At 33.7% G+C, this 27,598-nt stretch overlaps 1 protein-coding gene across 1 annotated transcript; it reads left to right on the forward strand.

Annotated features, from left to right (window-relative positions):
- Nucleotides 1-6,245: 6,245 nt before the first annotated feature.
- On the forward strand, nucleotides 6,246-17,338 carry LOC107957301 (clathrin heavy chain 1). Its single transcript, XM_016892805.2, has 30 exons — nucleotides 6,246-6,490; nucleotides 6,726-6,930; nucleotides 7,417-7,505; nucleotides 7,660-7,738; nucleotides 7,872-7,999; nucleotides 8,494-8,592; nucleotides 8,679-8,787; nucleotides 9,229-9,308; nucleotides 9,387-9,614; nucleotides 9,700-9,765; nucleotides 10,219-10,335; nucleotides 10,937-11,134; nucleotides 11,276-11,392; nucleotides 11,546-11,605; nucleotides 11,908-11,994; nucleotides 12,085-12,168; nucleotides 12,271-12,405; nucleotides 12,510-12,572; nucleotides 12,659-12,763; nucleotides 12,838-12,950; nucleotides 13,049-13,301; nucleotides 13,399-13,535; nucleotides 13,621-13,899; nucleotides 13,985-14,987; nucleotides 15,116-15,601; nucleotides 15,708-15,878; nucleotides 15,954-16,139; nucleotides 16,394-16,516; nucleotides 16,654-16,764; nucleotides 16,862-17,338. Exons 1-30 carry the CDS (start codon nucleotides 6,446-6,448, stop codon nucleotides 17,009-17,011), a joined length of 5,106 nt encoding a protein of 1,701 aa, XP_016748294.1. The 5' UTR covers nucleotides 6,246-6,445; the 3' UTR covers nucleotides 17,012-17,338.
- Nucleotides 17,339-27,598: the final 10,260 nt, after the last annotated feature.

Consider the following 27,598-nt stretch of genomic DNA (forward strand, 5'->3'; position numbering starts at 1 on the left):
CTTGATGTTCACTAGTTAGGTACCACGTTATCTTTGGGGCGAAGCCTTGTTAACAACTACATATCTTATTAATAGAATGCCAAGTAAAACTCTAAACTATAGAACTCTATTTTGTCTCTTTAAAGATAACTTTCCTAACTCTAAATTGATCACAGATTTATCCCTCTGAGTTTTTGGGTGTACTGTTTTTGTTCATCTTCACAACCAAGGTAAACTAGATCCTAGAGCAAAAAAATGTGTCTTTGTTGGCTATGCTTCTAATAAAAAGGGTTACAAATGTTATGATCCAAATGATAGGAAGATTATTGTTACCATGGATGTCACGTTTGTTGAAACACAATCTTTTTTTGATTCTAATCTTCATGGAGGGAATTATATTAAGGAAGATTCTATAATTGATCAAGAAAAGACTAGGAATATACAACATAGGGATTCTAATAATAGCGAAGGTGAATTTATGATTAACACAGAAATTAATGATGTTAATGTTAATGAAAAGGAGTATGAAGGTGTAGAGTCTGAACATGAGAATAAAGAACAAACAAAGGAGTTAATTGTTTACTCAAGAAGAAATCGAAATCAAGAAAGTGGAATCACCAGATTCATCACCAAGAATCCGACCCTCAAGATCCTATCAAAAATCTAGGTAAAGCTCATAATCCAACTAATAAATTTTCTGATTTAGATATTCCAATTGCCAAAAGAAAAGGGGTTAGAAATATTGTCAAATATCCCATGTCTAATTTTGTATCCTATAAAGCCTTGTCTTCAACATTTTCAACCTTTGTTTCATATCTCGATATTGTAAAAATACCTAAAAATGTGAAAGATGCTTTACAAGTTCCTGAGTGGAAGGAGGCTATTTTAGAGGAGATACGCGCTCTTGAAAAAACAGGTACATGGGAAACAATAGAATTACCTGTAGGGAAAAAAACAGTGGGCTGTAAATAGGTGTTCACAACCAAATTCAAACCAGATGGATCTTTAGATAGATACAAAGGTTGGTTGGTGGCTAAATGGTACACTCAAACATACATGATAGATTATCTTGAAACATTTGCTCCAGTAGCCAAATTAAATTTTAAAGTTCTTTTATCAATTGTCGTTAATCTTGCTTGGTCTTTACAGCAGCTAGATGTGAAGAATGCTTTCCTAAATAGGAAACTTGAAGAAGAAGTTTACATGGATCCTCCTCCAAGTTTTGAAGAAAAATTTGGAACTTGAGTATGTAAACTCAAGAAATCTTTGTATGGTCTAACGCAATCTCCTAGAGCTTGGTTTGAACGGTTCACTCAAGTTGTTAAAAATCAAGGTTACTCACAAGGGCAAGTTGGTCACATAATGTTCTACCGACATTCACAAAAAGGTAGAATAGCAGTTATTATAGTTTATGTTGATGATATCATTCTTACAGGAGATGATGTGGATGAAATAAGGCTGCTCAATGAGCATTTAGTATTGGAGTTTGAGATCAAAGACTTGGGTCCTTTGAAATACTTTCTTGGAATGGAAGTTGCTCGATCAAAGAAGGGTCTTGTGGTCTCTTAGAAAAAATATGTGATTGATCTTTTAAAATAGGTTGGGATGAGTGGTTACCGCCCAGCTGACACACTAATTGATCCAAATGTAAAATTCGGAAATAAAGAAGGTCGATTAGTTGACAAAGGGCAGTACCAAAGATTAGTTGGTAAGTTAATTTACTTATCACATACAAGGCCAGACATAGCTTTAGCAGTGAGCTTAGTGAGTCAATTTATGCACTCCCCAATGGAGGAACATGAAGAAGCAGTGTTTCGAATTCTAAGATACTTGAAGAGTTCACCTGGAAAGGGCTTATTCTTCAAGAAATCCAAACAAAGACGAATTGAAGCTTATATAGATGCAGATTGAGCAGACTCAATAATAGATAGAAGATCTACATCAGGATACTGTACATTTGTTTGGGGAAATCTTGTGACTTGGTGAAGCAAAAAACAAAGTGTTGTAGTAAGAAGTAGTGTAGAGGCTGAGTTTAGATCAATGGCTCAAGGAATTTGTGAAATGATGTGGTTAAAAAGAATTATGGAAGAGTTGAGGAAACCAATAACTTCACCAATGAAGTTGTATTGTGATAGCAAAGCTGCCATTAGTATTGCTCACAACCCAGTCCAACATGATAGAACTAAACATGTTGAGATTGATAGACACTTGATAGACACTTTATCAAGGAGAAGATTGAAGAAGGCCAAGTTTGCATGTCGTTTGTTCCTTCAAAACAACAGATTGCTGACATATTCACCAAAGGACTCTCTAAGACAAGCTTTGATTTTCTTGTAAGCAAGTTGGGGATGATTGATATATATGCACCAACTTGAGGGAGGGTGTTGAAATATGTATATATTTTAAATTTATTTAGGTAGATAAGTTTTATTCATATTCTAGGAATATTTTTATTTTATCTTTTAGTAGTTTATTAGAATAAGGGAACTATTTTCCCTTATGTTTTAGTAGTTTATTAGAATAAGGGAACTGTTTTCCCAATTAGGATTAGGACTCTTTTCTCTATTTAAGTTCAGTTCTTTAGTTAATAATAATAGAATAGTTTTATTAAAAGCTCTCTTGAAAAACTTTCAAGAAATTGCTTGAGTTTGACTTATTTCTTGTCTACACGGTCGTGTGTCCCTTGTAGGTTTTTAAAGGTTGCATTTTGAGTGTTACATGACCTGGCATATAGGCATGTGGCTTAGCCGTGTGAACCAAATCAGAGAGTTACACGGGCTGGGACACGATCGTGTGTCTCTATTACGAATGTCTACACGGCCTAAGACACTAGAGTGTGACCCCTGTAGTATGAATTTTTCTATCTTTTGCCATGAAGTTCTAAATGTTTTTGATTTAGTCCCGAATCGTTTCTAAAGTGTTTCTAAAGCCTTGAGGGCTTGAAAAAGGGACGTTATGCATGTGTTCGATTAGATTTTTCAATGATCATGAAATGTTTTGAAATGAATGTTTTGATGTTACAGTTTTTCGGTAATGCTTCATAACTCTATTCTGGTGACGAATATGGGTTAGGGGTGTTACATACTCCCTATTACAATTGGTTTTTAGTAAAGAATTAAATCTTTCTCATCTTTGAATTTTTGTATGTGCGTATATATTGCAATTGCTCCACCATAACGCACAAAGATGAGTGAATCCTCAAAGAAAGTTGGGAATATATATTAATTACGGGTCTCCTTGTATTATTATATGTTTTAAATGTTTTGGAGATTCAATTATGACATGATTTGTGATTTCTATTTTGATTTGATAGTTTTCCCAACATTAGAAGGAGAGAAATAATATCTTGTAATGAGTTAGTGGGAGAGTAATTTGAACCAGAAGTTCAACAATGATAAATCATTACAAGTTCCAAATATTAAAATTCTTATAAAAGAAAATAAATTTTCTAGATGGTTATATAGTGGAGGTGGGTGCTCTAGAAGAGACCCAATACATAACTAAAACTCGAGAAGAGATTTAAGTACCTGAACTGAAGATTAAAATAGTGAAAATAAGAGATCTCGACAAGTTATGTCAATTCAAGAAAATGTGGAACTAGTAATAAAACCGGTCGACAATGGTTTTACATGCAATATGATTGTTGAAATAATGAAAGGAGGATATTGAATAAATATATTAAGAAATATAGATATTGAATAGATTGTTCAAAATAGAAAGACACAATTCAAATACAATTAAATTTGTGAAGTTTTTGGACCAGTAGACCAAATATTTAAAGATATAAAGTCAGTGAGGGTACAAATGAAGTAGTTTTGTAAAAACGGAATAAAATATGAAGTTTTTGTTAAGTCCTGACATTAATTATGAAAAAATATAATATTCTTTTGTGGTGGGTACAATAACCTTTTAGATATATTATTAAACTGACAGATCATAAAAGATTTAACTTGCACCTAATGGTTGTTGTTACAACCTTTTATAAATCACTATATAGTAAAGTTTGTACTAAAATCCTTGAAGGATTTAGAATGCCAGAAGCATATTGAAACTATCGGGAAATTATTCATTTATATGAATTGAAATAATTTGAACATATGTGGTAAATTTAACTGAGTGAATAGTTGTTGAAGGAGGATTATAAAATGATTCAAAATATCTATTTATGTTTTTATGGAAGAATTATGATTAAAATTTGTTATGATTATTGTTGAAACTCTTGAATAGATCAAAATATATTTCCCCAAAATTTTCCTCAATCATGACAAGCTAGTTTTCAAGATTGAATAAGTAAAATATGAGATATTATGTGATATTTTTATTCGAGGGAGTAAATATGGGCTGTACTATTTGTCCTATTGGGTTTTCTTGGTAAATTTTTTAATGAGGCAGCATATTATATATATTATAAATATGTGTACACTTTTTCCTTCACTAGAATTTTTTTCCCATAGGGTTTTCATCTTAATAAGGTTCTAACGAGACACATTATCTACAAATAGACATTTAAGGGGGAGTGTTATGGACATCTTATTATTTAATGAATGTCCATCAAGATCAATATAAGTTTTGATGTACTTTAAATTTTAATAGTAATTAGAAAGTAGAGTTCTATTTTATTTAGAAAGCATAGTTCTATTATTTATACTTTTTATGTTTATAAATATAGAATTTGGAGAAGTATTATAAATATTTCGATTAATCAATAAAATACGCTCTTTTTTTACTCTTCCATTCTATTTGTTCTTTACTTTCTATATATTTATTTTATAACAGATATTTAATTTTCAACAATTATTTACATTATTCTATTATTAGTAAATTTTTTTATTATTTTACTATCGATTCGCGATAGTATACAATAATTTGAGAAGATTCAATCATTTAATTATTTAAAATTTATCAAATAGAAAAATAAGAAAAAAATTAATTTTATTATAAAGATTAATTAGTCCATAAGATATGAATTTTGTATGATAATGATTTCACTGAAAAAGAAAAAAAATAATATTTAATTTATTTGAGTAGGAACTATTACTGGTTAATGCTCAAAAATTTTAAGTTAGAATTTAGTTTTAAAAAAAAATATATTTAAAAAATATTTTTAAAAATCAAATATTCAAATTATTATATATAACTTTTATCTAAAACTATATAAATAATATAAAATATTATATTAATAGAATTTAAGATATGAAATAAATAAATTTCAAAAAAAATATTTACTTTTATTAAAAAAGCATAATTATATTTGATACTAGACTTGTTCATGGGTCGAGCCACTTGGCCCAGTCCGAAGACCAGCCCAAAATGTGAGAGGGTTTGGCAAAAATATAGGCTCGAAAAATGGGCTTGGAAAAAAAGGCCCGTTTAAAAATAGTGCTAGGCCTCGGGTAAAGTATTTTTGGCCTGGGCTAGGCCTGACCCGGCCCGAATTCACTAAAGGACAAAAAAATCTTTTTTTAAATATTATTTTCTTATTGTTTTCCTCCTATTTTTCTACTATTTTACTATTATCTTGCTACTATTTTGTTATTATTAAGTTAATTTTGTTATTATTTTAAAGACATTTGTTAAATTTGTTATTATTTTAGAGGTATTTGTTTGTTAAGTTGCGTCTATTTTTATGTTATTTAAGTATACATATTTTTTTAAAATTTATTTTTAATTTGTTGAGAAATATTTATTTTGATGTTTTTAGTATTTTTGGTGTATTATATATTTTAAAATTATATAAAAAATAATATAAAAATTAATATGAGCTGGCTGGGTCAGGCCCGAGTTTTAACATTTTTATCCAGATTGAGCTTGGACAAAATTTTAGCCCATTTTTCAGACTAAGTCAACCCGAGCCTAGCAAAAGAGCCTAAATTTTTAGTTAAACCCGACCCGAATCCAGTCCATGCACACCTCTATTTGATACTTAATTTTTATTAAAAGATCAAAAAATGTAAAACACAATATCCCAAATAATTTTATAATATAAATTCAGTATTTATATTTAATTTATCTAATAACATGGTTGAATGTTTCTCAAAAAAAATATCACCATTTATCTATTATTAAATAGAAAAAGGTTGCATTAAAAAAAGGAAAAAAGAAAAAAAGGAAAAAGGAAAAAATAATCCTTTAATTTTATTTTTATCCATTTAATTGTGCTTTGCTTCTATCGGGAAAAAAAATCTTTACAATAAAATCAAAATGAAATATGGGTCGGGTCATTATTACCCGAATTATCGTCCATATAAATCCCCAAGGGCCAGCAAATACGCCACCAGTAAGGCACATTTTTTACACGTTCTGCTTCTCAAGTGCCTTAGATTGGATCGCTCTTCTTCTTCTTCGTCTTTCGCTTCCCTCTTTGCAACTGTTTTAATTATCTGCTTCAGATCTCTTAGCAAATATTCAATCTCAGCCATAGATCTGCCCCTGATTTTTGAATCTTCATCCGTCGATCTGAATCACCATGGCGGCCGCAAACGCTCCCATCGCCATGAAGGAGGTCTTAACTGTAAGTCTTCTCGTTTTCGCTCTTATCCCTCTCAGTCGTTTCGTTTTCTGTTGCTTTTTATGGAAAATTCAGCTGAATTATCGTTTATAATCGATTGTTAAGCTTAATCTAGTGCTTCGTAAACCTTGTCAGATGTAATATCTGTAAAATCTGCTTAGATCTGTTTGAAACTTCCTTTATACGTTTTGCTATAGTAACGATTTTGAGGGATCTGAAATGGTATCTTTGGTTGCAGTTGCCAAGCATTGGCATTAGTCCTCAATTTATCACATTCACGAACGTAACTATGGAATCTGATAAGTATATTTGTGTGAGAGAAACCGCGCCGCAAAACAGTGTTGTGATTATCGATATGAACATGCCGATGCAGCCGTTGAGACGGCCTATTACAGCGGACTCCGCTCTTATGAATCCGAATTCTAGAATCCTTGCTTTGAAAGGTTAGTTACTATAACTACGGGAAATTGTTTATTTGTTTTGGGTCACGTTAATCATCTCTCTAATTGACTGCGTTGTTAAAAAATAAACAAATTAATGTGATACCACTTAATTGCAAGGACCCTGCTTATGCGATCATGTTGTATGTGAACTACAGTGTCTGTTGTAGTTAATACTGTCTTCTGTACTGTTTTATTGGTATAATTATCAGGTTCTGTATTTGCAATCTGTTTTTTAGTTTACTAGGAAAAATGTCAGCACTTCTAATTGCTTTTTGGTTGTTTCCTGTAGCCAATTTTGCTTATATTTGTGTCTTAAGACAAGAAAATATGCTTCAAATTCATGCCATAAAGTGCTTGACATTCATGTAAATTACTTCTATTTTATGGAGAAGGAAATTCAATATCTTTAGCATTGCTTTGTATGTCACCATTGATTTTTTTTGTTCGCTTATGCTTTATATGCTGACTTTGACATTGCTTTTGTAGCTCAACTACCGGGAACAACTCAAGATCATTTGCAAATATTTAACATAGAGATGAAAGCAAAAATGAAATCCCATCAGATGCCTGAACAGGTGAAACACATTTATTATCTCATTTTATTTATTTATTTCTTGTAATGGTTCAACTATTCGGTCCTTTAGATATCTGCCTCTCTACATTTATATTTTTCCTTGAGAGTGAGCTTGATTGCATGAGCCTAATAACCTGTCCTTGGTCAATGTACAGGTTGTATTTTGGAAATGGATTAGCCCAAAATTGCTTGGCCTGGTAACACTGACCTCTGTGTATCATTGGTCAATTGAAGGTTGGATTTTATTCAGTTAGCTTTATCCAGCATGACAGGCTCTGTTCATCTGTTAATATATATATTTTCTTCTTTTAACTATAGTATAAGTTTCTTTGGTGTTATCTGTCTCATTGTGTCTTTCTTCTGGCAGGTGATTCTGAACCAGTTAAGATGTTTGAGAGAACAGCTAATTTAGTGAACAATCAGATCATAAACTATAAGTGTGATCCTTCGGAGAAGTGGTTGGTTTTGATTGGAATTGCCCCTGGTGCACCTGAGGTATGTGGTTTCGCTAATAAATGCTTTCTAAAGTTTTTTTTTTTCCTGTGAAGAAGTTACCGTGTCATCTGTATTTAGTTTTGAGAATTTGAGAAGTATGACTTGTGAGGTAAATTTCATTATATGCATCCTCCTCCCCCCCAAAGAAGAAAGAAAATGAAGTAATATATTCAAAATATTTTCCTAAGCAAACTGGGCTGGAAAAGGTTCTTCCAGATGGTATGGTTGTCATGTGCCCATTATTCAAATTGCTGAAATTAACTTAGTAGTTAATTTATTAACCCCTTATGAGTAATTTATTGTCTCCAGTGGTGTTATTTTGGATTTGCATCCCTCTAACCCAAATTTCATTTTTTTCTTTCCATTCTGTCTCTCTATTGATAGTATATTTCCTTGCATAATTATTATTAATTATGAAGTTCTATCCCTTAAAAAATCACTTTTTGTGCCAGTATGCAGTTCTGAATTTGATCAATGTTTTTTGCATCTTTTAGAAGCCACAATTGGTTAAGGGGAACATGCAACTTTTCTCTGTTGATCAGCAGCGTAGTCAAGCTCTTGAAGCACATGCTGCTTCATTCGCTCAGTTTAAGGTAAAAAGGTTTCTTGTTCTTCACTCAATTTCTGTATATATGATCTATCAAGCAGCTTATCGTATATGCTTGTTTGTATTGAGCAGGTTCCAGGAAATGAGAATCCTTCTATTCTTATTTCATTTGCCACTAAGAGTTTTAATGCCGGTCAGATTACATCAAAGTTGCATGTAATTGAGCTTGGTGCCCAGCCAGGTTTGTTTATGTTATCTGTTATACTTTTGCCATCCCCTTGTATATATAAGTGGAAACTGAAGGTTTTTTGTTTTTTTTAAATGTGTACGAAATCTGAAAAATAAAATAAGAAATGAGACATTGTTGATGCAGTGCTTTCCAATGATGGAATAATGATAGTACGATAGGGAAGTACTTTGATGTGTTGGCATGTTCAGTTGTTGAGACACTACTTCAGAACTTGTGTGATTTTAAATCAGAAATCCTACTCAATTTTATATCTATTGCTGGCTCTAAATCATTATCAAAGACTTTTCTAAAGTTAGAAATTTTTATGTGATCATGTTTAAGTATTTGGATTTAGATTAACTATTCTTTCTTATCAATTGTGTAGCTATGCTATTCTGTGGGTTACTTCGGGCTATCATGTATCCAATCTTTTAAAATAATATATATTGGCAGGTAAGCCGTCGTTTTCAAAGAAACAAGCAGATCTATTCTTCCCGCCAGATTTTCAAGATGATTTTCCAGTTGCAATGCAGGTAACATGATATTTCCTAGATTATCTTTTAAATTGTTTATTGTGTGCCAATATAAGACAATTTTCTGTTTGTTGGCAGATATCCCACAAATATGGTTTGATCTTTGTTATTACCAAGCTTGGGCTGCTGTTTGTTTATGATTTAGAGACAGCATCTGCTGTATACAGAAACAGGATCAGTCCAGATCCAATATTTTTAACATCTGAAGCTTCAGCTGCTGGAGGGTTTTATGCCATAAATAGGCGAGGTCAGGTGTTGTTGGCAACTGTAAATGAAGCAACAATAGTGCCATTTGTTAGCGGTCAAGTATGTTATATGGCTTTTCTTTTTGTTTTCTGGTATCAATAAAGAGACATGCTAGCTTACTATTTCTGGTTGTCTTCTGTTTCAGTTGAACAATTTGGAGCTTGCCGTCAATCTGGCTAAAAGAGGAAACCTTCCGGGTGCAGAGAACTTGGTAAGTAGATTAATTTGTATATTTTTTTGCATATTCCTATGCTTTATGGTTTGTGAATCTTTGCATTGGATCATAATTGGGTAAGAGCCTCATATTGTCAACTATATATTTTAGTTGCTGGGCAATAATATCTAAAGGAACAATTTAATTTTACTGGGAGGATGCTTTCGTTTGTACGTCCATCATGGAACAATCTGTTGCTGATCTCAATGCAATTCATCAATCTTGCAGCAATGCTGAGAATGAAGACATGCCGTCTTCGTGTTTCTTGATTTACTTTAAGGCCACTTTTGTATTATGTATTGCATGACTAGATTTGGCGTTGACATATTTGATGTTGCAGGTTGTTAATATTACTATCTAATATTAGTTATTCAATTTTCATGTGTTATTTTATTCCACCTTGTTCTCTGGGCATTACTAGGATGTTGACTGTGATTTTGCATATATCAGGTTGTCCAACGTTTTCAAGAATTGTTTGCTCAGACAAAGTATAAAGAAGCTGCTGAGCTTGCTGCAGAGTCTCCACAAGGGATACTTCGCACACCTGATACAGTTGCCAAGTTTCAGGTCTCATTTTGCTTTCTTGATCATGCAGATACTTAGATTCTGTTTGGTTTCTGAAAATATTTTCTATTTTCATTTTCCTTTTCATTTTTAGAAAATAGTTTTCATTTTTTTAAGAAAAAAATGAGAAAATGTTTGGTAAATAGAAATAAAAATTTGTTTTCAATAATGAAAACATGTTTGGTAACTATTTTCTATGATAGAAAATGAGAAATAAAATAATTATTTTTTTTACGTTAATATAGGTTTAAACCAGGGTATTAGATTTCATATTTGAAAAATTATTGAAAAAAAGAATATTTCTGCGTTTATATGGGTTTGAATCAGGGCCAATTCATTTAAAGTTAACCATTGTTTTCATCATTTTCACTTTTGCAAAGCATTTTTAGTGAAAACAATGAAAACAACTTTTAATCGTTTTCTAATTCACTCTCATTTTCCAAAAATCATTTTCAAAATTTTCAACCAAACACGTTTTCTTGAATGTTCTCCATTTTTCAAGAAAACAAAAACGAAAATGACCTTTGTTTCCTGAAACCAAATGGAGCTTTTTTTTTGTGTGTTGATTTTATCTGAGGGAGAATCACTTACCCTATTGCTGTAGAGTGTCCCTGTGCAAGCTGGGCAGACTCCGCCGCTGTTGCAGTACTTTGGTACCCTTTTAACAAGAGGACAACTCAATGCATTTGAGTCATTGGAATTATCTCGGCTTGTGGTTAACCAAAACAAGAAGAACCTTCTGGAGAATTGGTTGGCTGAAGATAAATTGGAATGTAGTGAGGAACTTGGAGACCTTGTGAAGGTATGATTTGTACACTCTAGAATAGAAATCTATCGGTATCTTATTCAATTTTATCTAAATTTCTGCTTCAAGGAAGTGGAACTGATTTTACCACCTTTTCTTTTTTGCCTTTTCCTAATTTTCACATTGCTTTTGCTGTAGACTGTGGATAATGATCTTGCGCTGAAAATATATATTAAAGCTAGGGCAACTCCGAAAGTTGTTGCAGCTTTTGCTGAACGTAGGGAGTTTGACAAGATCTTGATTTACTCAAAGCAGGTGATTGCTGTCTCCTTTGTATTGACATTTTCTGGTGTGATGATATATGATCTCCTTGTTTACAACCTACGAAGTTGGGAGATTATTTCTTCACCTTGTTCTTTACATTAGTGAATGCATGCATCAAGATTCATGACTATATTGTTTCCTCAGGTTGGGTACACTCCTGACTATTTGTTCCTTCTGCAAACAATTCTCCGTACAGATCCACAGGTTTGATTCCGTGTCCGTTTTCTGTGCTCTTCAGGGTTTGAGGCATTGTGTTGAAGCTTGTCAAATCATACTAGCTATTAATAAATGTTTAAATGTATTAAATCTCTTCATGACTTTTTAAGTTAAATTTTATGAATATTCTGATCAAGTTAAAATCATACTAGCAATTGATAAATGTTTAAATGATTGCTGACTGATAGATGATAGCTTTATGGACTTTTTGATGGAATTGGATCTGTTTAATTTTTAAGGAAAAACTACCGTTTTAGAGGGAGCTAATTTATCACTTGTTTCACTTGTAGGGAGCTGTTAACTTTGCATTGATGATGTCTCAAATGGAGGGAGGTTGTCCAGTTGATTACAACACCATCACTGATCTTTTTCTTCAGGTCTGCTGCTTATTGAATTATTTGTGAATTTAATGTAAAATTTTCTGTAAAATATATGTAAGATTGTTTTCCTATCCTTTTTGTATTCAGAGGAATTTGATACGGGAGGCTACTGCATTTCTATTAGATGTTTTGAAGCCAAATCTGCCAGAGCATGCTTTTCTACAAACTAAGGTTATATCTTTCATGTGCTGGTTAAGCTAATCTATTTCTATTATTTCTTTTTGATTTCCTAAAAAGAATATACTCAGTTTAATAATATTCTTTTCCATGCAGGTCTTGGAAATCAATCTAGTAACTTTTCCAAATGTAGCTGATGCCATCTTAGCAAATGGAATGTTCACTCACTACGATCGTCCCCGAATTGCACAACTATGTGAAAAAGCTGGTCTCTTTGTGCGAGCTCTTCAGGTAATTTCTTTTTAAAATCATTGTGTTTCATTGTCTGCCATTTTCTAGACTGAATTAATAATGTCTCCTTGATTAAATATTTAAAAATAATACCTTTTTTGCAGCATTACACTGAGTTGCCCGATATTAAACGTGTCATCGTGAATACACGTGCTATAGAGCCACAGGTAAAAACATTATCTACCAACTTTATCTCTTGGTAAAATTGGACAGAACCTTCTAACATTTTTTTTTCTCATCCTTCTGTTTTTAGTCACTTGTTGAATTTTTTGGAACACTTTCACGAGAATGGGCTTTGGAGTGCATGAAGGACCTTTTGTTGGTTAATCTAAGAGGCAATCTTCAAATAATCGTTCAGGTAAAGTATTATTGTATATGGTATTTTAATAATGTTTAGTAAATTCCCAAAGGCTAAGTTGTGTGCGTGTGCAGGTTGCCAAAGAGTACTGTGAGCAGTTGGGTGTTGATGCTTGCATAAAACTTTTTGAGCAATTTAAGTCATATGAAGGATTGTACTTTTTCCTGGGCTCCTATTTGAGCTCAAGGTAAGCTATTTAGCAAACAAGAAATTTACTTTGTTCTCAAATCACTGCTATATCTAAGATTTTACTTACTATTATGTTGACTTTTGATTATGGGACAGTGAGGATCCTGATATACACTTCAAGTACATTGAGGCAGCTGCTAAAACTGGTCAAATCAAGGAGGTTGAGCGTGTAACCAGGGAATCAAATTTTTATGATGCTGAGAAGACAAAGAACTTCCTAATGGAGGCCAAGCTTCCTGATGCAAGGCCCCTAATTAATGTTTGTGATCGATTTGGGTTTGTTCCTGATCTCACTCACTACCTCTACACAAATAACATGCTCCGGTACATTGAAGGGTATGTTCAGAAGGTATGCTTGATATTCTCTGCTATTTTTGTATACTGGAATATTCTATGAAGTAAATTTAAATTTGATTAATTGAGAGCCTTTTTGCTTCTTTTGATAGGTGAACCCAGGGAATGCTCCTTTGGTAGTGGGGCAATTGCTAGATGATGAATGCCCTGAAGATTTTATAAAGGGTCTCATTCTCTCAGTCCGTTCTCTGCTTCCAGTTGAGCCCCTTGTGGAGGAATGTGAGAAAAGGTTATCTTCTTTTCTGTCTCCTGTCGTTCATCGTTTATTATGCCATTACTATTTGTTTTTTTATTTTTCTGTATATGGTTTCCAGAAATCGCCTTCGTTTGCTTACACAGTTTTTGGAGCATCTTGTGAGTGAGGGAAGCCAAGATGTGCATGTTCACAATGCTCTGGGAAAAATCATCATTGACAGCAATAACAATCCAGAGCACTTCCTCACAACCAATCCTTACTATGATTCTAGGGTGGTTGGTAAGTACTGTGAGAAGCGTGATCCTACTCTGGCAGTTGTGGCTTACAGAAGAGGACAATGTGATGATGAACTTATCAATGTCACTAATAAGAACTCATTATTCAAATTGCAGGCTAGGTATGTACCTATTTAGTTGATTTATGATAATGTATTGGGTTTTCGTTTTAAAGTGGCTTATCTGTGCATTGTCCTGTGGTCACAGGTATGTTGTTGAGAGAATGGATGGTGATCTTTGGGAGAAGGTTCTAAATCCTGAAAATGAATATAGAAGACAGCTAATTGATCAGGTTGTGTCAACTGCTTTGCCAGAAAGCAAGAGTCCAGAACAAGTTTCTGCAACTGTTAAAGCTTTCATGACAGCTGACCTGCCCCATGAACTGATTGAGCTTCTTGAGAAGATTGTGCTCCAAAACTCTGCATTCAGTGGGAACTTCAATCTGCAAAATCTACTTATTTTGACAGCTATTAAGGCAGATCCATCTAGAGTCATGGATTATATCAATAGGCTAGATAATTTTGATGGACCTGCAGTTGGAGAAGTGGCTGTGGAAGCCCAACTATATGAAGAAGCTTTTGCGATTTTCAAAAAGTTCAACTTAAATGTTCAGGCTGTCAATGTTTTATTGGATAACATTAGAAGCATTGATCGGGCAGTGGAATTTGCATTTAGAGTCGAAGAAGATGCTGTTTGGAGTCAGGTGGCAAAGGCACAACTGAGGGAGGGGCTGGTTAGTGATGCAATTGAATCGTTTATTCGTGCTGATGATGCTACTGAGTTCCTTGATGTTATCAGAGCTTCTGAGGATGCAGATGTCTACTCTGATCTGGTGAGGTATCTTCTGATGGTTAGGCAGAAGGTCAAGGAGCCCAAGGTGGACAGTGAACTCATTTACGCCTATGCTAAGACTGATAGACTGGGAGAAATTGAAGAATTCATTCTCATGCCAAACGTTGCTAATCTTCAAAATGTTGGTGATCGCTTGTTTGATGAAGCCCTATATGAGGCCGCAAAAATAATATTTGCTTTTATATCGAACTGGGCCAAGTTGGCTGTTACACTGGTGAGGCTTAAACAATTCCAGGGTGCTGTTGATGCAGCACGAAAAGCAAACAGTGCCAAGACATGGAAAGAGGTTTGCTTTGCTTGTGTTGATGCAGAGGAATTCCGATTGGCACAGATATGTGGTCTGAACGTTATTATACAGGTGAGTTTCATGAACAATTAAGTTGCTACGTATGTCTGCACATTCAGTTCCCCTTTTTTTCTGATCATGTTTGTTTATGGAAGATTGTTTGTCTGTGGTTTTGACCATTGAGTTTGTTGATCTTGTAGGTGGATGACTTGGAAGAAGTCAGTGAATACTATCAGAATAGAGGATGCTTCAATGAGTTAATCTCTCTCATGGAGAGTGGTTTAGGATTGGAACGTGCACACATGGGGATCTTTACTGAGTTGGGAGTTCTGTATGCCAGATATCGTGCAGAGAAGCTTATGGAGCACATTAAGTTGTTCTCTACTCGTCTCAATATTCCCAAGCTGATAAGAGCATGTGATGAGCAGCAGCACTGGAAGGAACTTACCTACTTATATATCCAATATGATGAGTTTGATAATGCTGCAACTACTGTGATGAACCACTCTCCTGAGGCATGGGATCATATGCAGTTCAAAGATATCATAGTCAAAGTTGCTAGTGTTGAGCTATATTACAAGGCTGTCCACTTTTACTTGCAAGAGCATCCTGATCTCATCAATGATATGCTAAATGTGCTTGCGCTTCGTGTGGATCATACTCGTGTTGTTGACATTATGAGAAAGGTTCAGTTTTGGTGGAAATTATTTAATATTGAAATAAATACTAATGGATTGCTTTAGTAGTACTTTTATTCATTTTGGGTTGACAATTAACGTTCTGGAATTTCAGGCGGGTCATCTGCGTCTGGTGAAGCCATATATGGTTGCTATTCAGAGCAACAATGTATCAGCAGTAAATGAAGCGTTGAATGAGATTTATGTAGAGGAAGAAGATTATGATAGATTGAGAGAATCTATTGACTTGCATGATAACTTTGATCAGATTGGCCTTGCTCAAAAGGTGAAGTATTGTTGTTCTTGCCTTTTTATATGCTAGTAAGTTGGTTCTGATATTGTTTCTGAATTGCTCGAGTAGATTGAGAAACATGAACTACTTGAGATGAGACGTGTTGCCGCATACATATACAAAAAGGCGGGCAGATGGAAGCAGTCCATTGCCTTGTCAAAGAAAGACAGCCTTTACAAAGATGCTATGGAAACTGCTTCACAGTCTGGTGATCGTGAACTTGCTGAGGAGTTGCTTGTTTACTTCATTGAGCAGGTACTGACTCATTCCTAAATACGCTTTTACACCTTGGTCAAGCAGTATATGCAACTACGCTAGGTTGCTTGGTTCTATTTGTCCCTCTAGGGTGCAAGTATAAAATAAGAGCTTGTCGGTAACCATACCATGGGACATTTAGAGTGAAGGTTTTTAACATAGGCATTTTTTTTTTGTTATATGGCAATTTGTTACAGGAATGTTGGTTATTATTTGAAGTGGATATAATTCTGGTGGTAATGTTATCTGTACAGGGCAAGAAGGAATGTTTTGCGGCATGCCTCTTTGTCTGTTATGACTTAATTCGACCAGATGTTGCTCTTGAAATGGCCTGGGTTAACAATATGATAGACTTCACATTCCCGTTCCTGTTGCAGGTGATTTCTTTGCTGCATCTTCAGTACTATTGTATATTTGGGGATTTATTAGCAACCATAACCCTTTCGGTTTCATGATCATTCTTAATTTCAAGATGTCGTGTTAGAATCCTATTTGACTCTCCTTATATTTCCAGTTTATCCGTGAATATACCGGCAAAGTTGATGAACTTATCAAGGATAAGATCGAGGCTCAAAAGGACGTAAAGGCTAAAGAGCAAGAAGAGAAGGAGGTCATTGCACAACAGGTATAGTTACTTTACCAATTCTCTATGGCTGTGGAGTTGCTAGATCTTCAAAGGGTTGGATGATTTTCTAACTTAATTGAAATGCTTTGAATTGCAGAACATGTATGCGCAGTTGCTACCTCTTGCCTTGCCAGCACCTCCGATGCCAGGAATGGGAGGAGGTTTTGCTCCTCCACCACCTATGGGGGGAGGAATGGGAATGCCTCCGATGCCACCATACGGTATGCCACAAATGGGCAGCTATTAAGTCCTAACCAAGTCTGTTTTGTCAAAAGGTTTTATTAGCAGCAGGGAATCCCATGGTGCATTGAGGTTAAAAGGCTGACGTAGTTCTATTAGTGGCAATTTTTCACGCTTCGACGCTTTCATTTTATTTTTCTTGTCCGTCTCTGGTAGGGTGTGTGATATGTCTTGTAATATTCATTTTTTTTTTATGTAGCAAGAGGCATTTTTTTGGCTGCTGATAGGGGGCAAGCCGAGGATTTAATGCATATTTGTAATTTTCCTTCTTGTAGTATTATTTTCTTCCGGTCTTTGGAAGCGACTTACGAGTATATACGAGCACACTTGCACATTACGCCTGTCATTATTTCGAAATTTGATATTTTTCGGTAACTCAGTTTCCCCCCTTACACCTAAAATATTCGGTCCCTTTTTCTTTTTAAATTTTTTCTCTGTACTTCATTTTACAACAGTATGTCTATTAACAAAGTTTGTTTTGAGTTAATAAAATATTAATTCAGTAAATGTTAAAATGTTAATCGTTTTTCATGTATTTTTGTGCATAATTTAAACCTAAAATAAATTTATAAGTAGTTAAATGTTATAGGTTTTGATACACTTGTTTTAAAAGTGTTAAAATAATTTAAAAGTTATTTTGACTTTTTTTTAATTCCACATGTAAAGTTTTTCTTATTTCATTGACAGTTTTAAGAATCTACAAGTATAGTTTAAAAGTTGAGGTTAAATAGAGTTTAAAAATTAGGATTAAAGAGTTAATAAATATCTTATAAGAGTATAGTAAAATATTAAAAAAATAAAATATATAATACTTTTTAAATACTACTTATAAAATAAAGAAAAACATACTGTTATTATACCAAATATCCACCTTAATTTTTTTTATGTACTTCGATTTTTTGAATGAAACCCTCGAAATGTTGATTCGGCCCACCTCCGAGTATTTTGATTTAATATATTAATAAATTACACATATAGGGGCTCACCTTCAAATTTTATACTGATTGTAATTGTAAATTGTACAAATCAATATGGGCTTCACAATCTCCCCATGGTCACTTTTAAATTTGTAAAGAAGGTTTTCCCCTTTACTCGCTATTTGTTTTTAAAGCCCCAATTTATGATATTTAGAGTTTTGGATCGGTTTTTTTGAATATTTAGGGAAATAGGTCAATTTTAAAAAGATATGTTTTCTGTTTTTTTCTCCAATTTTTTTTTTTTGTGTTGAGTGTTGAAAATTTAGGGAGAAAGATTTATTTGTGTTTGTGTTAGTGGTAGATATTGTGATAGTTTTAGGTATGAGTTCATAGTAATGCGATAGCGCTTGGAGACCCACACATTTTATCTGTTGTATCGGGATGAAACCATCACCTTAGAAGCCCATCGCATTGCAACTCAGGCTCCTAGTTCACAATGCTTATACGGTTAGGGGTTGAAGTATAATTAGGGCTCCTAGTTGACAATGGTTATGTGGTCACGGGTTGGAGAATAACTCAGGAGCCCAGTTGACAGTGGTTGCTGTCACAGGTTCAAGTTTCATGATACTGGAAGGAGATGCTTTATAAATTCCATACATAAGTTTGAAACCATAATCATAGGGAAAAACAAATGAGATTTCTAGTATAATGAACTTATTTCTTTTTAACTATCTCCATCAAAAGCAATATCCTTATCTTGATTGTCCAAAACCTATGATAAAGTTGGATGCAATAGGACTTTCAAGAGGGAGTGACTGTGGCGGTGGAGAGAAGCTAAAACTTGAGTTAAGGCGACAGCGGTTGTAGTTATTAATGAGTTCTTTAATCATAGCAACCGCTGTCAGCTTGAAAGGACTTTCAACTTTTCTCCACCGTCATAGCCACTCTTCCCCTTGAACTTCCTTTTGCCCCCAACTTAATCACAAGTTTCAAATAATGAGGTTAATGATACTGTTTTGGTAGAGATGGAGAAAAAGAATAAGATGATTATAGTGAAAAGTTATTGGATTTGGTGCCCTAGTGTAGTATATTCGTTTGTAAACTTATAATTTTTTCAAATAGATTGAATAAAAAAAATCATGAATTACATTAATATATTTTGTATGATTGTCCTCATATGATTTTTACACGCAAAGCAAAATAGAAGCAAATGTTGCTCATTGGTTGTCTAACATTTAAACTAATACTAAGCGATATTATGTGGTTAGATCGTAATACAGAAAGAAAACTTATATTATTAGGCGAACCTAAACATGTCCTTAGTCTAATTAAAAATGAGCAAACCGATTGAAAGACTAATATACTGTCTATCAAGTCCAATTATGGAGATGCTTTATCTTGGGCATCGGAGCGGATGACTCCTAGAAGATAGAGACATAGATGTGACTAACAGGACTGAAAGTACATCAAACAAGACTTAAGAAGAATAGATCTTGAATCCATTTATGGATTTATAACATTCATAGTGTGACATAATTAAATTCTAAGTGGATGACGGATTATGTATGCGTGACTCGTAAAATTTGATGTAAGTAAAAGCCCGAATTCGAATAGATAAGGAACCGTAAGCTTGTGCGTTGGGTGTATGGCTTCTGTAGTATGTAGCATCATTCAAAACAGTGGAATTCATAGCCCAAGACAAGGCTAAATGATATCCTCTCATTGGTATTACATGGTTGATGAAGAGTAAATGTGGCCACGGGTTGTTAGTCTTTGTGATGAATGACTTGATTACTAGTTTATAGTAATTGACTTTTCATGAAGGAAGATGTAATGGTTACCATGAGATAAAATATGATCATATTGGGAGAACGAATATTATCCCAAAGAGATTAAGGATATCTTATGAGGGTAACACACTTATGACAATGTCATTGGACAAAAACTAATCGAGTTGCTTTCGTAATGGTATGCCGTTGTGGAGAGCTCAGTCACGATACTATAGTGAAATGACTTCGTGACTAAATGAGTTTATAATTAATAGGCGAAAATCTAAAAATTAATAATAAATCATTTGAGCCTCAATTGCATATGTCCAATTGGTCCATTCGCTAGCTTGTTGAAACCAGCAATGAATAGCATGTTGAATCAAATAAATATAAATGAATAGAAATGGTGAAATGGAGAAATAGGAAACATTTGGAAATGATTAAGGTTTTCTCGAAAATGAAAATGAAAATGAAAATGAAAATGAGAAATGAATTCATTTAGAAATGAACAAGGATTTCTCAAAAATGATCAAAACATTGAGTTTATGTTTTTGAGCTATTTTAAAGCTTGAAAATGAAAATAAACCATACGATCATAGTGAACAAGTTGACTGGTGAAATATTAAATATATTTTCTCAGAAATTTTATCAAGGGTAAAATCGTCATAATTTTACCAGGGGTAAAATTGAGATGAGAAAATTCTATAATATAAATATTGAAGCTTATTTTTGGGAAATAGAAAAACAAATATTGGGTTGGATCAAATTATAAACTATTGGGGTTAAAAACTCAAAAAGTACTTGTAATTAGACTCGATATGGAGAGGCCCAAAAGCCCCTTATGTAATAAGGTGGGACTACAAATCCTAGTATATTTAACTAGGGTTACCACTCATTACATCCTAGTAGAACTAGGATTTCATTTGTCTAGTTTAAATAAACTTATCTAATTCAACAAGGGTTCTACATTCTCTCATTATAAATAGATGACACTAGTAGGGCTATTTATACTACTTTTAAATACGTTATTCTGCCTGAAAATAGAGAGAATTTCATTCTCTAAATATTAAATATATTTTTTGATATAACAATTCTGCCAGTTTTCATTTTTAAGAAAGAATAGTTTTCACCCTAAAAGAAAATAAAACTATTTCTAATTTCTGTGTTTAATTCGTTTTGTTTGAGCCCACATTCGAGGTAATTCGTGGTACGATAATAGATGAGAAGATTGTTTGGTTGAAAGCTGGGAACAATAAGGATCTATCTATTCGAAAACACAGGTATGGTTTTAGTCTAGGATTTATTGCTATAAATATCACAAACTGGGTCAATTTTCAAAATTTTTATTTTTCGCTGTGCAGGAAAATCGTTTTCAAACTAACTTTTTTTCCAACAAAAGGCCCTTAGGTTTTCCCTATGATTATGGTCTCAAACTTATGTATAAGGTTTATAAAGCATCTTTTTCAGGTGACATGAAACTTGAACCCGTGACCATATAACAACCTCAATTGGGCTCTCAAGTTATACTCCAACCCGTGACTTCATAACCACTGTCATCTGGGAGCCATAGTTATACTTCAACACATGACCGTATAACCACTGTGAACTGTAGCCCGAGTTGCAATGCGATGGGTTTTTAAGGTGATGGTTCAATCCCCACACCGTAGATGAAATGTGGGGTTCTCCAAGCGCCACCACATCACAGTGAACTCAAACACTCCTTAAAACTATCACATTGTCTCCCTCAAACACAAACACAAATAAATCTTTTTGTCCAAAACTTTCGACACTCAACAAAGAAAAATAATTTAGGAGAGGATATTTTATTTTGTAAGGGACAATGATAAAGAGAATTGATGGAGTAAAGGGGCAAACCCCCATTTATATAAGCAAACAAGGGAAAAAAATTGAAAAAATAAAACCAAACAATATGAGAGCCTAATCTAAAAATTATCCTGGTATTCAAGAGATGTCTAAAAATTATCCTAGGATTCCCGGGGTTTGGAATTTTTTCAAAGGTTAGGGTTGGGGTTGAAAATGGGAGGGAAGAAAATGCGCCCTATAAGGTGCGCTTTTAGTCTACACGGCAGCCAAGTCAACTAAAAATGCATACTATAGGGTGCACTTTTAGTATCACTTTTGCCAACTCAGCTGAAAACGTGTCCTAGAGAGCGAGTTTTCCCTCTCCCATTTTGAACCCTAACCCATGATAAATTCCTAGATCTGTAACCCTAACCCTAAACTAGAGATTCTTTAGCTAGATAATTCCAAATAAAATTCAGACATTACATCCCAAATTTTTTTAAAATCGTTTTTAACAACATGCATTTTTTAAAAATGAATTAGACTTGTTATGTTCAATCTTTTCCAACATTTTAAAGTTATTTTTGATATCCGAGGGTAGTATTTGCTATAAAATGAGCCACCATTCTGTTGGAGAACTTCCATACTAAAATTTCTAGTAGATTATTTTCATAAGGAGAAGATTGTTTATGTTAAAGACTTGAATTTCAAAAATCGACCCAACAAGCTAAATCAGTTCAAGTAACTTTTGTTGTTATTATTTTTAGATAATTTGTTCGTTTTTTTCTACAAAATGTTTTCGTTTTAAACATGTGAAACATTTTATTTGGTTGAAGATGAGTAGACGAATTAGAGTTATTATTTATTACGACGATCAAATTTGTGATACCAAAATTGGGGTTGTTTTTACATCAGCTCAATCTAAAGAATATGCTTTCAACCGGAGCATAAAATTGCATGATTTTCGATTAAGAATTAGGAGGAAAGTGACGAGTTCGAGCTGGAGAAGTATTTCGAGCTTGAAATGTAGATATATAACATCATTGAACCCCATTAGATATGATATATTTCAATTCAGAGGCGACATGGAGGTTGAGGCAATGCTCGATTCGCATTGCTATAATGGATAGAATTATATACCCACTTTGTTGACATCGATGAAGATGCTCCGAGTTTAAAAATAGTTCTAGTTAATATTGAAACAGAACATGAAGCAAAAATTTCAACCATACGATTGTGCGGTGGGTTCACAACATTGTTACAGAACTCCTATCATGAAAACCTAGAATCATCAATGGGAAGGCGTTCATCAATTTCAGCCCTCGATTTCAACTTTGGCACGTAGTCCATCCATCAATTGGGGTTTTTCGGTAACCCAAACTTTGACATCCTGGCACAACATTCTATGAGTGCTTTTGATTTCAACTTTAAAATGCTGATGTTTTATGCTGAAACAATTATATAGGTATGCTATCAAGTTAGACCAGTGGGCAATCCACAAGTTATTTTGGTTTTAAGGTTGGGACATCCAAACCTGGACATGTAACTAGGGTTGATAACAAATTGGGAGTTAAAAATGAGAGGGAGTTGAGAATGAAGTGGGAGATGAGAATGAAGAGGGATCTGAATATAATAATAATCCAATTCAAGAGTCCGAGTTGGATGGTTTTGAAATTACATTATTGTTTGAACCAGAAGAGAGTGGTTCTAATAGTGAAGGTCCGGACGATGTTGGAGGAACCCATTTGGATTTCACGCCATATGAACCTTCGCTTCATATGTATAATGTCAACCTCCATGCTAAATATGGGTTAGAATTTCTAGAACTTCCTCATAGAAGACCAAAGCATGCAAGTTCTTTATTAAATGTGACGATTTGCAAGTTGGAATGGAGTTTTCCTTGAAAGATGATTTTGTTGCTACAGTGAAGCGGTACAACATAAAGCATGGGGTCAACTTCCATGTTACAAAATCTCAATCAGAAAAGTTTGAGGTCAAGTGAGCAATGCATGAAAACATATGTTCATGGCATATCATGGCATTTTTGAGAAAGAAGATTAGGTTCTGGGGGTTCGCAACGGAATATGCAATGTACACTATCGTTATCAAGTAATAAGTAAGTAAAAGAGTTATTGTCTGCACAGGGACTATATTTGAATTGATATTTGTAAAATTACTATTCACAAGTTGGTAAAGAAACATAATATTTTTGAGTGATAGATGTTAAATTAAAAATTAATCTTAAATGCAAATAAGATGAAGTGGAATGTAATGTGATGGTTTAGTAGCAAATTTACAAGTTTAAGAACAATAACATGAATAAGCCAGAATAATTAAAACACTTGACTCAATTCATTCTCATCATGTTTAACAATGTTCTGGAAAAAAATCCATGGCAACTCGATAATTCATTAACTTGGAATCTAATATAAGTTCTTTCGATATCTTATACTTAGAAAACATGTATATTTCTATGTCCATATTTCACTACGAATTCATTAGAATTTATGTGAAGTAACAGGGATGGATTAGGTTTAAAATAATTTAATCACACAAACCTTAAGTTATGCAAGGTAATAGAGCTCTCCCGAGTTATTACGAACCTTTAATTTAATTAAATCAGGATCTAAATTAAGCATGCACCTTCAAATTATTATGTCCATTAATTACCATCTAGTTAGGATTGATCAACTAATTCTAATGCATCCAAACATGTTTTAATGTATGAAATACATAAATGATTTTAATTGAAAGCATGAACGACTGAGGCACAAAACATAAAAAACATGAATCAAATGGAATTTATCAAATTATTGCAATCATTCTAGCTAAAAAAAAATTAAGTCATTATCATTAATGGAAAAACAATTAAACAATTTGCAACATATTGAATAACTAAGAATAAAAATGAAGAATAAAGAAGAAGGAACTCTTGATGATTTCGGCGATGCTCTAAAGATCGATCGTGATGGCTTCCTCCAATTCTTGTGATTGATCTTTCGCAAATTACTTCTAAAGGTGGTAGGCTAAGAGAGTTTTTCTTAAGGGAAATTCTAGCTAAAGGGAAGTGGGGAAATGGAGGTCTTATGCTTGGAAGAGAGGAAAGAAAGATAAGAGAAAAATGAGAGTTGAGGGATGTGTGGGATGAAGGAATAGGAAATGATGGGTGGTATTTGTAGTAGAGGGATGGCTTGGGAATTTGCTAAAAATAGCATGGAGATCCCTTGGTTTGCTCCCTTGCTTGGCCAACCATGAAATGTGGGATGGAAGGTTATTGGTTACTTGATTTGGTGACCGGTTCTGCCTTCATTCATGGCATAGGTTGGATGACAATCAAACATTAAGTTGGGGGCTGATTTGTGATTTTTTAAAAAATGTAAGGAACTTTAATTCAATTAATCCGAAGTTAATTTGGGTTGCTCTTGGTTTCTTGTTGAATTTGGGCTTCTCTTCCCCTTGTGGACGGATTTTGGTAACCCAATGAAGAATCAATTTAATTATCTTCAGTAACCATCTTCAAGCTGGATCAAGGCAATATTTTTGAGCTCAATTCATCATCTAGTCGTCCAAATGAGGTGGATTTTAGCTCACATGCATTTATGTTTTTATTAACTCCCACATTAGTTAATTCAATGGTCCAATTGCAGCAAATTGAGTAAAAATTAACATGTAGCATAAAATAGTAAAATTATGCAAAATTCATACTAAATTTCATAAAATTACTCATTTTACTAAAATTATGCTTAATGTCTAAATATAAACTAAAATGACTCAATTAGCTATCCATGTACTCGAAATTTGCATAGATTTTAAATAAAAAATTGCTTGAAAAACCTATATATTTTAGACGTATCATCTAGACAATTAAAAAATATAATGCTCTATATACTTGTGTTGTCATAGGTATGCCACATGATCATTCGAGATTGGATTTTGACATGATTTTTGACACTGTGTTACTCATTTTCAAGTACTAATGTTGTTGCAGGTATGACACAAGATCATCCCAAACTAGATTCTAACATGATATCTGGCATTATATTACCTCTGGTGAAAGCAAGTTATAGGATTCCCGTGCTGGTTTTGATTACCAATATACATAGCCAGTATGACTACACCGTGTCATATTACAAGGCATGGTTTCAAAATAGAAGGCTATGGAAAAGATGTATAACGGGTGAGATAAATCATATAATGATTTGTGAAAATGGTTGCAGGTACTAAATCGGTACGTTCTAGGTTCTGTAACTGATCTGCAAATGGAGCCTGCGTATTTTCACGATCGTTTGGTCCAAGGGAAAAGAGTTTTTTTATTTTATTTTGGATATTCAAGCAATGCATTGCAATATTTTGGTATTGTAAGATATTAATACAAATTGATGGCACATTCATGTACGAGAGATATGAGCATCGATCGTTGTTGGCTGTTGCACAAGAATGTAATTGAAAAGTCCTACCAATAGTTTTGCAATAACAAAAAGAGAATTTGTTGATGATTCAGATTTCTTCTTGACAAACTTGAGAATACATGTTGTGCCGCAACTCGATATATGCATCATTTTCGATAGAGGACACGAAATATAGGCCACAATTGAACGACGTGAGAGCCTCTGAGACTGTACATACATTAGGTATTGTATACGACATATAGAGTCTAACCACATGGGTTGATATGATTCAGATGTTGAGTTGCAACAAGTTGTTAACATGGGTATGTAGTTGCCACTGTTTCCTATATCATTCGTTAACATATACAATGTTTGCATTCATGGATATACATTGTATATCCATGAATGCAGATCAGCTTGAATAAAAGCACTTTAGTTAAGTGTTAGTCAAGTTTTCATTAGTTTTTTAAATTCAATAAATTGTGTAATTTGCATCTTTTATCGACCTTAGGGGCTAAATGAGGCCTTAGAATGAGCTAATATGCTTTGTGAGTGTGCAGAAGATCATTAGGAGGTGTGCTAACTCAATACTTGTCATTGTATTGTAACATGAAGAGTTGGATGTCGCAACATAGGGAGTAGAATAGAATAATTTCAAGATTGCCATTTATGTCACGACACATCCCTAAAGATACCCTGAAGATGAGCATACTGCCTTGATGTTGCGACACAGGACCTAGTGTGTCGCGACATCGACTCTATATTGGAAATAATTACAAGCCAGAAGCATTTTGGTCTGTACAAACAAACATTAAGCATGAGAACAACAACTAACCTAGGGTTAAGGATGGTGACCAGTCTAATTCTATAAATAGACTCATTTAACAAATATTATGGATAGTTTTTGATATGGTATAATTTTCTTCATTATTTTTTTCTTTCGTTTTCTCTTTTCTTAGGCCTTAGGAACTCAATCAAACTTTGTGTGGTTTCGACATTATCTTTAATACAATTCAGGCTTCTTCTAAACCTTATTCTCTTGATTCGTTATTCATGTCTATTTTATATATCAAGTTTATCATGTTTGTGAGATATATGAGGAAATAATCTTTTTATAGGGGATTAGCGAGTGGAAGTATGATTAATTAACTATTTTGTAGGGTTCTCTTAACGGATCAGCTGTTTGGGAGAGGAAGAACATAAACCCTAAACTTGACGACCCTAGGAAGTCAGTCAATTGGGAATTAACCCAAAATTGGTATGGCCTATCCGTGAACACCATAGCCCTAAACCTGTCTGGACTGTAAGGTCAAGAGATAAGTAGTTCTTGTCAACTCATTATTTTGGTGGAAGATTAGAAGATCCTAGTAGGGTATCAACTAGTTGATTGAATAAGAAACTTGAAGATATAGTTAATTAGGATTACTAAAGCGAGCTAATCACCCATGCTTAGATCTGACTAAGTTTCCATAGCAAATCTTCCAAGTTTTTCTATTTACATTATTTTATTTCTTTAGTTATTAAAAACTCTATTTTTATGTTTAGTCATAATATAATTTATTTAAACTAGTAATTAGTTCTATTTTTGCTTAGGTTACGATTAATTTAGTGCTCACCTCCCTTGGGTACGATCCTTGGAGTACTCACCTACTCCGTTGTAACTATATTACAGCCTGACCTGTAGACTTGCAGATACCACATTTTTAACATATTTTGT

This window comes from Gossypium hirsutum, chromosome A05 (assembly GCF_007990345.1).
Source record: "Gossypium hirsutum isolate 1008001.06 chromosome A05, Gossypium_hirsutum_v2.1, whole genome shotgun sequence".
Lineage (NCBI taxonomy): Eukaryota > Viridiplantae > Streptophyta > Magnoliopsida > Malvales > Malvaceae > Gossypium > Gossypium hirsutum.